This window comes from Phalacrocorax carbo, chromosome 10 (assembly GCF_963921805.1).
Source record: "Phalacrocorax carbo chromosome 10, bPhaCar2.1, whole genome shotgun sequence".
Classification (NCBI taxonomy): Eukaryota; Metazoa; Chordata; class Aves; order Suliformes; family Phalacrocoracidae; genus Phalacrocorax; species Phalacrocorax carbo.
In genome coordinates, this window is record NC_087522.1 from 13959812 (window position 1) to 13972629 (window position 12818).

General features: G+C 38.8%; 1 protein-coding gene across 1 annotated transcript in view; it reads left to right on the top strand.

Moving 5' to 3' along the window:
- The window catches only part of USP7 (ubiquitin specific peptidase 7), a 73146-nt gene that overhangs the window by 21448 nt on the left and 38880 nt on the right, over window positions 1-12818 (top strand). The window contains exon 2 of the mRNA XM_064461945.1: window positions 10480-10584. Within this exon, the coding sequence (XP_064318015.1) occupies window positions 10480-10584 (105 nt within the window). The remainder of the gene's footprint in view (window positions 1-10479; window positions 10585-12818) is intronic.

A 12818-nucleotide genomic window follows, 5' to 3' on the forward strand; every position in this document is an offset into this window, starting at 1 on the left:
CAGGTCGTTGTAGTATTCAGTGCACTGTGCTAATTAGTTCTTCATAGAAGCACTGCTTCAAGAGCAGTATAGTCAGATACCGTGCTTTGGAAACCCCAGGATCTTCTGGTTGTGCATCCCAACTGAGCAGTGTGTGCATCATGTGGCATGGCATAGATCACCACTGTCTGTGTACCCAAGGACGTTTTTGCATTGTTCTAGATCATCATAGGACTGCTACATCAATTTTGTAGATGATTTGGCTTGTGATTTTGTGCTGCTTCGCTATACTAGCCATCTTTAGAACAGGTTTAGTAGTTGCATAGTTAGCCTAAAAGGAGTAATTTCTTGTGAGCAAATTTGATTTAGACTTCTTTACTAATCAGCAAAAAAGCCTGGATTTAAGCTTTTTTGTGTTGTCAAATGAGAAGGAAACACCATTAACTCTGCTTGCTTTCTTTTTCACAATTGTATAACAGTTTTTAAAGTTCTCCTCCTGAATCTGTTTGCCTTTCCCTGTTCTCACAAAAGCCTAGTCTCAGAACTGCTAGCTACCTGTAGTTGCTACGTCGGATTCCTGTGAACCTACTTTACATATCTATCCATTTCTCTGCGCAGCAGAAAGTATAAGGAAGAAGAGGTAAAACAAGATCAACACTAGCAAATCTAGTAATAAAGGAAGACCTTTAAAAGCATTGCTGAAGATAATAGGAAGAAATGCTGAAGGTGTTAGATCCTAGGTAGGAGGTCTCTGATGTGCACATTGGACAGTTTCTCTAGCTCAGAGTGATCTGACTTGTTTAAAGGTAAATTATGACTCTAAAAGTTCATTTTTTTTCCTCCTGGTGTCTGTAAAATTAATTGCAGTGCAAAATCTGTTTTATCATCCCTTGTTCTTCGCTAGGAAATTATTTTTGCATTTAAACTCTCACGTGGAGATCAACAGTGTTTCAACAGTTCAAAAAAATCTTGTCAGTATTAGGAAAAGATGATGATTTAATATATTATGCTACTTCTCCATGCCACTGCTAGTGTGAGCAAAGCTCAGCATACTTCAAGACTGAGTTCAGGAGTGAGCAGTGCAGTTAGCATTTGCTGTAAGTATGAATCCATTCTCAGAATTTCAGAATTTGAAATAAGTGTATAATATTTTGACTTCGTAACAAAATAACTACACAGAATCAGTCTACCTTCAGAGCTAGTTTGGTCAAGTGGTATATGTAATTGTACTAACCCTTTTTTCAGAAAGAGTAAGGCAATATTTTATATTCCTTTTAAACACACAAAAAACCTTTTTGCTGCTTAAGTAGATAGCAAGTATTCAGTCATAGTATTTACTATAATAGATGTACCCAAACCTCCTGTAACAGTGGACTGTGTGCATCCAGAATGATACAGAAGTGAGTTCTGGAAAATGTATGTAGTTGACTGACTGCTAAAAACTCTGCTGGCCCCATTAGAGAAGGTGTATACTTTTATACTTTCACAAGAAGAGAGGGAGGTGCTGATGGGAGTGTAATCACCAATCCCATAATGTGCTCATGTTATTATCCAAATATACTCATTTTAATTGCTCTTTAATTGTCATCTTTAAAATACAAAAATTGTGATCACAGCGCTATAGCATGCTGAGTATAGTGTCATGTATAAACATAAATGCTCTGTGATGCTTGGACTGCCCTGGCTCCAGTTGAGAGTATATCCTTTTCTTCCCTGTGTCAGAAGTTCATTTTTCTTTGAGTAGTGTTTCTGCCTTTCTAGTGATGATTGCCGAAGATCTTAGCATTTGTTGTTGCAAGAGGTAAGTCCATTTCTCAGTAAAGCAGTAAAACATAAAGAGGGGTGTGATACTGGAAAAACACATTGTTTAGGGTGTGTTCAGTAGGTTGGGACCCAGTGCCTTGTCTTCAGCAAAGATGTAATCACACTACCATCTCTGGAATGTGCAGAGACAAGACGCAACGAGTTAGGGTAGTTGCTTCTATAGCCTTGCTGCTCTAGATACAGCAAAGGGAAGGTAGTGCAAGTCCAGTAGCCATTGCCATAATAGGTCATGACACTTCTGATGTTTCAGCCTTTCCTTATTGTGGAAGAAAATATGTTGTGTCAACTGTTCTAGTTACCGGTTTTTTTAGTATTACATGGGAGCCAGAAACAGGCATCCTTCCTTTCTTCCTGATCTGATCGTTTTCTAGAGTGTAACCTAAGATAACAAAGCTCATCAGACTAAGACAAGGAACTATGAAAGATTTTTCAGCAGACCTTCTCTTGCTCTGATGACTGCCAAGGGCTTGTGACACTGTAGAATGGGTAAAGCCAGACTGGTGAGACAGGCAGGTGGGTATCTTTCTGATAAATAACATCACTGCACTGAAGAAAAACCAATGCTGGTGCTGCTGTGTACCCCAAGTTATTAAACACCTGGAGCTTAAAAAGTATATGAAAATTTTCTTAAAATGAGAAGGTCGTCTATACAAACTGCTTCAAGAGTAGAAAGTTTAAAATATGTTGGATAATTATGATAATTATAGGTGTGGTGTTAGTGTCCAAACTGAACTCTGGTTCATGCAGTCATTGATTCAACACTGAATTATTCATAAAGCAATAAGTTAAACTGCTGAAAGCAGGCAGTAATCTAGTCACTGTTTGAGTTGTGTGTTTTGGGTTTTCTTTTGTAAATTTTTTGATGTGAATTCTTAAACGGCAGTTTTTGGTCCACTGAGTAATTGCATTGATAATACCCTAAAGGCTTTATACATGTCTTTAGGAAGTTAATCACATTTTTAACTCATAAATTTTTGTTTTATAAAGTGCCATCAGACTGCCTGTCTCCAAAGATAAGCAGATAAATGAGTTGCTGCAGCAAATTGCCTAGTATATAGAGCAGGTTCTGTCTACGCTATTTGTTCTCAGCTATTTTTCTAGCCACAAAGTTACATTGTACCTCCCTTTTACTTTCAAGTAAAGATAACTTTCTCAGTAGGATGAAGTTTCAGATACTATTTGCCTCACAGACTGATATCTTCCATGCATGTTGTTTAGAGTTCAGTAGCTTCTTACACTAATAACATCTTTTACCCAAGAAGAGAATAGTCATGTTAATCTAATCAGATTATAATTTTTTAATTATTCATTAGGTACATTGGTGCAATTTAAAACCAGTCTTTCCATCCTATGTTTTGTCCAAATGTTCTCTTTGGACAGACAGACATGATAGGAAATGAGGGCAATATAATGATTGATTGGTGTAATAAGTGGTGGCTGCAGGGTTACTGTCTGTCTAGTCATTGCTAAATGTTTTGTAGGCATGGCAGATATGATGAGTCTGCTTCCAGGAAATTGTCCCATCCTGGTAATGTTTTCTTCTTCGTTTACTATCTTGTGTAGCATTGTCTCCTTCTGTGGGGGATTTGCAATTCACGGTCAATAATGCAATAATTTGTTTCAGATTACAACTAGAGGGTCAGAGACTTCCATATAATGCTGTTCCTGTATTTTTTTTAAGTTCTAACGTTGGCTACTTGCTCTTCAGTTAATAAATGCCCTTTCTACTTTCATTCTTCCTTTCTTTCAAAATTCGCTAAATTTTGAAAGCACTGAAGACCTTTAATATTGTCTCCCTACCTACAAGTCATCTCGGTTCCTATGCTCATAAAACCTTTCTCCTATAATCTGTAAACTTGCTTCCTGACACTTCTCTAGAAGCCTTTCCCCCTTAAGATTTAGTCATTGTCCTTCAGAGCTTTCTTGTGTAGAGGTTTACATCGCTAGGTATACCTTTTGACACTGGATCAAGTAATGAAGAAGTAATGAACCATGAAGGAAGAAAAATAATAAATGAAACAAAAGCAAATTACCCACCATTTTGCTAATGTGAGAATTAACTTCTGGCTGTAAATGCAAATTACGTGATTTTTACAAGTAATGGAAACATCTGTGACAGTTATCTATACATTCATCAGTCCAAAGTATCTAAGGGATTTCTGTACTTCCCTTTCCGTTCCTCCCATTCTAGTAGCCAATTTAATCTCACTTCTGTTACTGTTTCATCCTTTAAAAATGTTTTAGGTGGATTACTTTATTTTTGGATGCCTTTTGAAAGGCAGGCCCACTACAGAAATTGGTTGATACCTCTTCAGATTTTCATTACAGCAACCTAGGACTGTTTTGAAAAAGTGAATCTGTGTAGAACACTTTTAATTCCATTTCTTCTGCATCCCTTTGTGCAGTAAGTGGTGTTGTATTCTAACTGCAGGTAGGGATTAGGGGCCAAATAGTTTCTCTTGCTTTTGAAAGGCTGAGTTCTTCCAGAGCAAGTGAGGGGAAATTTTTGCTTTGAACGCTTCTAGTTCTTTCAATGTTGACTATTGTAAGTTAATTTCATTCAGATCATAGAGTTGGGAACTTGTTTGGCTAATTTTGGTGCATGTGGGTTTTTGTAGGGTGGTGTGGTTTTTTTGTTTACCCCCTGCCTCCTGGGAGTAATGCCTATTAATCTGGCTTTCATAGCAATGGCTTCCAGACCTTTGGAGAAGCAAGTTGCTGGAGCTCGCAGGTTTTCTTGTAAGCTGTTAGTATAGTCACATAAAAACACAGTTCCACTGGTTCAATAGACTACCTGCAGACTGCTCACAGGCATGGTTGGGGAGTCGTTGCTATGGAGAGTTGTGAAGTAGTAACCTGTTCACATTGGTTTTTTCCCAATTAAAGGCAGGTATTTATTCTTCATCTTCTTCACATTGTTCTAAGTTTCCTGTTTGCTTTCAAGAAGTAATGTTCTTGCTTCAAGGTTTTCTGAATGAGTCTCATTAGTGTCCTCTTCGTACCACCACCACCACAGTTCGATAACTGCTTCAGAAAGCACTGCATTTACTGCTTGTTTTAGGAATTCTTCTGTTATATATTTTGATGTGCTGCCCAACAGTTACAATAGCAAAGGTCAACTCGGTGGTGAACAGGTGATATTTAATGCAGCACTTGGAATTACTGAATGTTTCTTCATGGTAATTTCTAGCAATGGTAATTTTTTGTTTAAACTTGTGTGGTATTATCCATGTGAAACTGGCATTCTGCATTATGCACTGAAGAAGCAAACTTTTACAGATGTTTATTTGAAATACTGTCAGATAAATTTAAAAATATTTATTTTTAAAACTCTTTGTAAGACATTATAGTATGTTCCACTGCTGAAGGGGAGTTATGCAGTGAGCGCTGAGGACCAGCAGCTCAGCGGGGCTGCCCCAGGGGGTCACTATGGGTTCTTCCGCTTTCAAGCAGTCCAGTGAGTTCTGACACTGAGGTGCTAGGTTGGACCCAGACTGCATGTTCAGCATGCAATTGATGTCCTTTGCTGCTGCTGTAATTGCCTGCTACAAGACTGACTTTGCTCATTTTTCAGCCTGACTTCATTGTTATCTTTTACCACCTTATATTTTTGCTCACTAAGTCCCTATTTTCAGTGTTATTACTGCAGCTTCACTCATCCATTGGAATTCACACCCCATCCCCAATTTATCATATCTGTATATACAATTCTATATTTGAAAAACAGAAAGAAGTGTTAAAAGACCTTTTAAAAACTTCTATGAAGGCTTTGATTCTGGAATGTCCGTTTAGTCCAGCAGCAGGGGAGAAAGTCTTGTGTTTTCAGCTTCTCCCCGCGGGCTCCCCCCCTCCCTGGGCAGAACCCTGGGTATGAAGTTTGAAATGTCAAAGCGTTCAAGCTGCTGCCAGCAGTGAATGACTGTCTGACTTTTCTTCAGCCTGCTAATGCTGCCATTAGTACGACTCCCGTGTCATTTCTGGGAGAGCTCTGGCAGTTCTCCGTGGAGGTGTATGCAGACCCTCTGTAGTGACATGTAAAAATCCTCAGTACTAGTGATATTCATCGTGAGGTGGTTGTACATGATAATTGTAAGCAAGTTTTTAGTATCACTGTTACTCCTCCACTGCGGTCTCTTTAACCTCAAAAGGAAACAGAGATGTTTCATAACCAGCTAGGGAGACTGCTTCAGTTTCTCCTCTGTGGCTGCTAGATCCAAAAGGTAATGACAAATGTGATAGATAATTTTTTCAAAATTTGAATACTTGGTGTGATATGAGTCATGACTGAAGCCTGTGAAGTTAGTATCTCGCTGTCACCGTTGTTAAAGTAGTAGCAGTATTCTGCCATAATCTAACTGCTGCAATAGTGGAGTTGATCTGTAGCTTTTGTTGACGTGTGACTGCAAGCACATGTGTACTGCTGAGCAACATATCCTAAATCTTGGAGATGAAATTCTGCAGTTGTGCCAAAAGCCCTATGATCTTGACAAAATCTTTTCTGCTTTCTCATTAATAGGGAAAAAACATAGCAAACTCTGAGATTCCTTCCCTGTAGACTTGAATTATTGTGGACAGTAGAAAAATAGTGCAATGTATCTTTCAGTGGCATTGGTTTCATTTTATTAAACCATCTGAATCCATCTGAACAGCCTTTTTTTTTTTGAGTAGTCTTTTTTAATCATTTATGCTATTTTTATTCTGATTACTTAACAGTGCGAGCATTCAAGTATGATAATGTTGTGAGGTCATAGTCCATAAAATAAAAAAATCTCCTTGTTAAATACTTTCTGTAAGGTCTGGCATCCCATGGAAAGATTGTAGTTTCAGAGAATTCAGGTTTTCTTCTCTTTTGTCCCCTGTCCTGTGTCGCTGCTGCACCCCCACCCCCCCCCCCCCTTTGCTTTCAGGCTTTCATCTCAACACCTTAGTGACAGACTTTATTTAATAAGCCAAGGGAAGTGTGCACCTGTGGAGTCATTTACATGTGATCCACTGATTTGTCTGTATAAGGTGACTGACACTTCTTATGAACTTTCCAAACTACATTGTCATGCTCCAGTTTCTTTCCAGTTGCATACATCATTTGTTAGACTTCATTTCATGTCAGTGTTCATGATCTTTCAGTAAATAAGTGAAAGCTCTTGTTTTGCTCACTCATTAATATCTGAAATGCCTCTTCTAGGAAAGTCACTTAACCTCCAAACAGCAGAGACCTTCCTTAAACACTTCCAGCTGTATTGTTTGTTTGTAATGCAGTGGCATGGGTAGATAGAAAACTGTATAATATTCAATGTTTCAGAAGAAATGGTCATCCCTGTTCTTCATCTTGCCTTGCATTCCTTTTTGTAATGAAAGAATAGCTACAGAGTTGTGTGTGTTGCATTTTGGGGAGGTAGAAAACAACTCAAGTGCTCATCACCGAACAGCCTGACAGTGTCTAAAATTCTGATACTGAAAGCTATATTTAATATTTTGCAGTACTGTATTTAAAGAGTTAAAAATGTTCTGTATTCATAAGGTCACTTCATGCTTTGTGGTACTTTCCTAATTTATGTGGTTTATGCTAGCTTTTGGTTGATTAATAGGCTGCATCTTTAATTTATTCCAGGGATAGGATTAAAACTGGGTATTCTGGTCTAGGAACTGACAGATGACATGACTGGGGTGATGTTGACACACTGTAGTTTAAGCTGCATTAAAGACAGCAGTGCATTAAGTAGTATGTTTGGTAGGAATGTTCTCCTGGCCAGTGTGGGCAGGTGGGCAGGTGGTTTTTTTTTTCTTGATCCTGTATTTGAATAAGTCTTTGGCATTGTTCTGCTGGAGGCAAAGGAAAACAAGTTTCTTAATTAAATCTTGGTATGATTTGACAATTCTTTCCTCTGAGCTCTTAAGGGCAACAGAGGAAAACATAAATTACTGGTTGTCAGTGCTATAGTTGAAAATAAATTTTGTCATACCGCTTGCTAGCCAATCTGTTGAAAAAGGACTGTGTCTTACTTGTGCAAAGTATTTACTGTAACAGTTGAATTTTATTAGAAGTTAAAAATTACCTTTATTCACAGAAGCCAAAAACATTCACTGGTGTTGTCAGGGTTCCATACCTGAAAGCTGTGTTACGAAATATGTGCCAATATATGTCAGAAAAAGCAGCAGTGGCCTACATCATGATTCAGTGTATCTTACTGCTAATAATATCTCTCAGAAGCTGCCTCTGTTTCACCTTTTAAGTTGATCACTTTTGCTATGATCTCTTCTGCATTTTCTGCCTCCTCTCTGCTAACCACTCATAGACGTAGAACAGGGTCTTAAAGAAAGCTCTTTATTTTCTTAGTTAAGGACAGTTCTTTCCCCATAAAATACAGTATCAACATTTACATCCTCTGTTAAAAGAATATTTTGGATGAGCTTTTGGTGAAGAACTGACTATTCCTCAGGTGTTTGCCTCAGTTTATTTCTAGTTACTAAGTTGCCTTGATGATAACTTTAAAGGTAATATAAATCCTAGTATTTATTTGGAGTAAGCAATGGTTGCATTGCTGTAGGCATGCTGTATGCTTCCATGTAGAAGTGACCCAGAGGACAGCTTCTTTGTTAGACTATCACTGTGCTGTTAGAAGAGGGGGTAAAAAAAAAAAAAGGCAAGCTGTGGAAATAAACTTAGTGATCTTTCCATCTTACTCTTATTTTTGTCGCTTTTCCCATTCTTGAGTTGCAGCAGTTCAAACCTGTCCTGCCCCCCACCCCCCCTTTTTGTTCTAATCAAATTCTGTTTATTTTAACTTGCAGTTCTACAGCACTGCCGGTGCTGATGGCTGCTAGCAGAGGCTTCTAGCAGTGTCGCTCAGGAGCCAATCCTCTGCAAACCTTTTTCTAATAAAATAAAAACTTTAAATCATACTTGGTTTTGCTTTTGTACTAATAATGAGAAATGGGAAATGTGTGCGCTTTATTGTGGGTGCCATATACTATATGTTTCAGCATACACATTTCACTCACGCCTCAGTGAGGTTTGCTGCATCTAAGTAAGTTTCTGAAAGCCGTGTTTGAGTGTTAAGTTTATGAGGTTTTGTAGCTCTAATCCAGAAGTAAGTCTCTAACGTGATCCGTTTCTGTTCATGCTCAGGGCAGAGGTTACTAGTTCTGTGGATTTATTAGAAGAGTAAATAATCAGAATAGGAAGGCCGGTTGTGAAAGTATCTTTTCTTGTGTGCTGTGAAGTGGAATGAGGCTGCAAAAGCGCGTTGTGTGCACTTCAGCCTGCTGTGAGGGGAGGGAAGCTTCTGAAGCAACTGCCGGCTGCTCCTGTTTCCTTCTCACGTGGCTTTCCGTAGCTTTGGCCTTAGTTCCCTGGGTTTTACAAGGCTCCGGTGAGCATCACGCGGTGATTGCCATAGCTCGGCGGACTTCTTGTCCCGCGGGTTTGCCCACCGTGCGTGGGAGGAAGCCAGCTGCGTTCAGACAGTAGCAGAGCGCCTGCGGGGCTGGTTGGTTCTGCTCAGCCCTCCTGGCAGGCGGCCGGGCCTCCCCACCCACCCGGCCCCCGGGCCCCCGGGCGGGGGGCGCGGGGCGGCCCGGCGGCTCTGTCCAGGGTGCTGACGGGGCGCGCCGGGGACGAGCTCGCCGTGTTCCTCTAGGGAACAGCTTGCTTCCGGTCGGACAGGCTACCCGCGTCCCGCGCCGCCCGCGCAGTCGGTAACTGGTGTGTAGCTTTTGGGTATAAAACTGTTCTTAAGTGCAGAAATCGGTGACTTCTGGGGGTTTGGGGTGTAGTTAATGCAAGTTAATAGCAGGACTGGTGCATCAAAGAGAAACTTACCAGACGCTTTAAAGAGTCTGTTAAGTAGTGCTTGTCCTTGAGATGGTTGCAAGGGGTTATAGGTTTTACAGTTTGATTATAAAACCCAGTTTATTCAAAAATATATTTGCTTCCCTGTAGTCGTGCTGAAATGATCCATTAGCTTTTTATGTGCAAGCAATGGAAGGCGGTGGTGTTCAGCTGTTGGATACATCAGGAAATTGCTTTCTTTCAATCAGAGCAATGCAGCTTTAAAATAGTGGGATTTTATTTCATGGAGTTGTTTCGTATCTCTTGTGGCATTTACATATGTTTTAAACAGTCGCTGTAGCAAAACCTAATAGCAATGATAGCTAGAAACTGGAAAAATTTACCTCTAAAATGTTCCTGGGATGGTAAGGGATTTCCTTTCCAGTTTTTTCCAAGTAAGATTTAAATCTTACCATTACCTTTGATTAAATGTTATGGGCTTTTTTTTTTTAAAAGCACTAACGCTGAAGAAGTCTTAAATTCTTAATTTAGAAAGTCTGCTTTTAGAATCTTGTATCTGTGTAAAAATGTGGAATGCCAGAAAAAGTAATTTTAAAGTTTGTTTTTATTTAATGAGACTTGATTATGAGATGCTGACTGTAAGGCCATTTGGAAACTTAAGAATCAATTTATATTTTTTGTGTTTGTATTCTGTATTAGTGTGGACTTTTTGCTTCATCCATAAGTATTCATCCACTCGAGGAATTTTAGATAGACACATACCAGTACAATTGTTGTGCTATAATTTATGTAGATACTGTTTTGCACAAAACTGTGCCATTTGTGTCTCATAAGCGCTGAGACAGAAATGTTAATATAGCTGATGATTTTTTTTTTTCTTGTGTTAGCTGGAGATACAGATGATCCTCCAAGAATTACTCAAAATCCTGTCATTAATGGGAATGTAGCAATGGCTGATGGACATAACAACACTGAAGAAGATATGGAAGATGGTAAGTAAATATTTGATAAAAACATACGCTGCTTTGGCTTATTTATTTTTGAGTTTTGAGGGCAAAATGGTCCATGTCTTATCTCTGTCCTCTGAACTGCAGCTCATTAAAAAGTGAAACCCACTGTAGTTGACTGCTTGTTTTCTATATAGGCATCCTTTCAGAATAGCTATACGACAGGATTAGACATCTGAGGGCTTGGGGTTTTATTCTTACTCTTTCTAGATATTCATTTAAAATTTGCTGAAACTAATACTGTCTATTGTTATATTTTGTGATATGTCCCTTTAAATGTACTGCAGCTGGTGCTTTGCTGAATAGTAATTTTGTCAGTTATGCATTTTGTTCAGGACACTTAGAATCTTTATCTGTCCTACCCTGTTGTCAGGTGGCAGCTGTGGTTAGTTTTTGTCTTTGTACGTAAGTCAGTGGTAACGATTCTGTTGAGGAACATTTTATTTCCCCCCAACCCTGATGCCCTTTACTTGCAAATGCAAAAGAAGTAGTATGTATTGATATCCTGTTAATAAAAGGGGACATGTGTTTGAAATCTTTTTTTGGTCTATTAAATGAAAATAAGGGTGTGCAGCTTTTTTCTGTTAGAAGAAAAAAATAATTTTTAAGTAGATGTGCCTGGGCTTATTTAAAGAAAGATAATGAGTTTGTAAGTCACTTAAGTCTGTTACGTTTAGTGAGGAAAATGTAGAATGATGTTTCTTTTCTTAGGAGAGGATATGGGGTGGGACTGCTCTCATTCTGAAGAACTAAATAAAATCTAATTGGGAGAACGGAGACAAAATATGAGTAGGATTTGTTCCCCTCTGGTTCCTTATTTCATGCTGTCGTGTGAGAGTAAATTCAGGACTAGGTTTAAGCATTTATTTAGATTTGTGCAAAATGTTGAGAGGTTTTGTTTTGTTTGAGAAAAGCCAGAGTTTGAGGCTGAAGGTCAAAAAAGTGCTTACTTTCATGTATTCAAGGAACATATAATAGAATACTGATGGAAAGTAGTAATGTTCCATGAAGAAAATACGGTTTAAATTCAGGACAGAAGCATCTCATGGTTGAATTGCTTCTGTATTGTGGGCAAAGATAAAGTTTTCTATGATCAGATTCTTGTAATAAAGTAGAAATGAGGTCTGCTTAGCTTATGAATTTTTTGGTCTGATTGCCTGATCTCATTGAGGGGCTTTGATTTCTTGCTCAGAGTAAGTAGCCAAGACTGAAATAGGGAATTCTGTTTTTATCAAAGTCAAGTTGCCTGTTACAAAAGTTGTCAAATGTCAGTATTTGGAGAGGGTGCCAAGAGAAGATCATATGGGCTGACAGCAGCTGGCAAGGACACCTCTGCTGAACTTCTGTTTTCAGTAACGATGTTTATAGGTAGAAAGCCTGGTAGTGTTCGCTATCAATACAGCCAGTAGATAGTACAAAAATTTTTCCAGAAGTTGGTCTGTATATACTTGCACAAATTAATCAAAAGGGATTTAAGCTGGAGAAACAGCTGATGAAACCCAAGCCATATTGAGGATGGCAAGTGATCACATGTACACCTCTTCATTCAGAACAACATTGACTTTTTGACCAAAAAGTGTCTGTAAAACAGTTTCTGTCATTTATCAAATATTTGACTCATCTCAGAGAACTGGATATGAAGGTGTCACAGTAGGGAGAAGCGTCTGAAGGTATTCGGCAAAAAGCTTGTGAAGGCTTCTGTGTTGATGTCTTTTTGGACTTCCAGTATCATCAGGAGCTTTGGTTCACTCTGCTGTAGGGCATCATTCAGGGTTAAAATGTGATTATTGAGTAATACACTAATAGTTTGTCATTATCATATTTGAATAAGGAGTGTCTGACTACACTGTGGTGCTCTTATAGCTCTGTGTTGACACAGATAGAAAATAGTGTTATTGCAAAATGTTATAATTGGAAAAACATTCCTGAAGACTTGCATCACCTAAGTGGATGATGCCTCTTTTCCAAGTCTTGTAAATCAGATTAATTGCTTGCTGTTGCATTATTTACACATCAGTGCAATTGCTGTCTTGCTGTTTGTTCTCTTCCTATCCTGGTTTGCAGTATGTTGTACTTGTATAATGGACAGCTTGGAGATTCACAGAATAGGGAAAAAATGGAGGGAGACATTGTCCTCTTTGATAAACATGCTCTGTTTTCCATTGCTGTTATTCATAGCAAGTGGGATCACTCTGAGCTGATAAAGAATGCATGAAGAG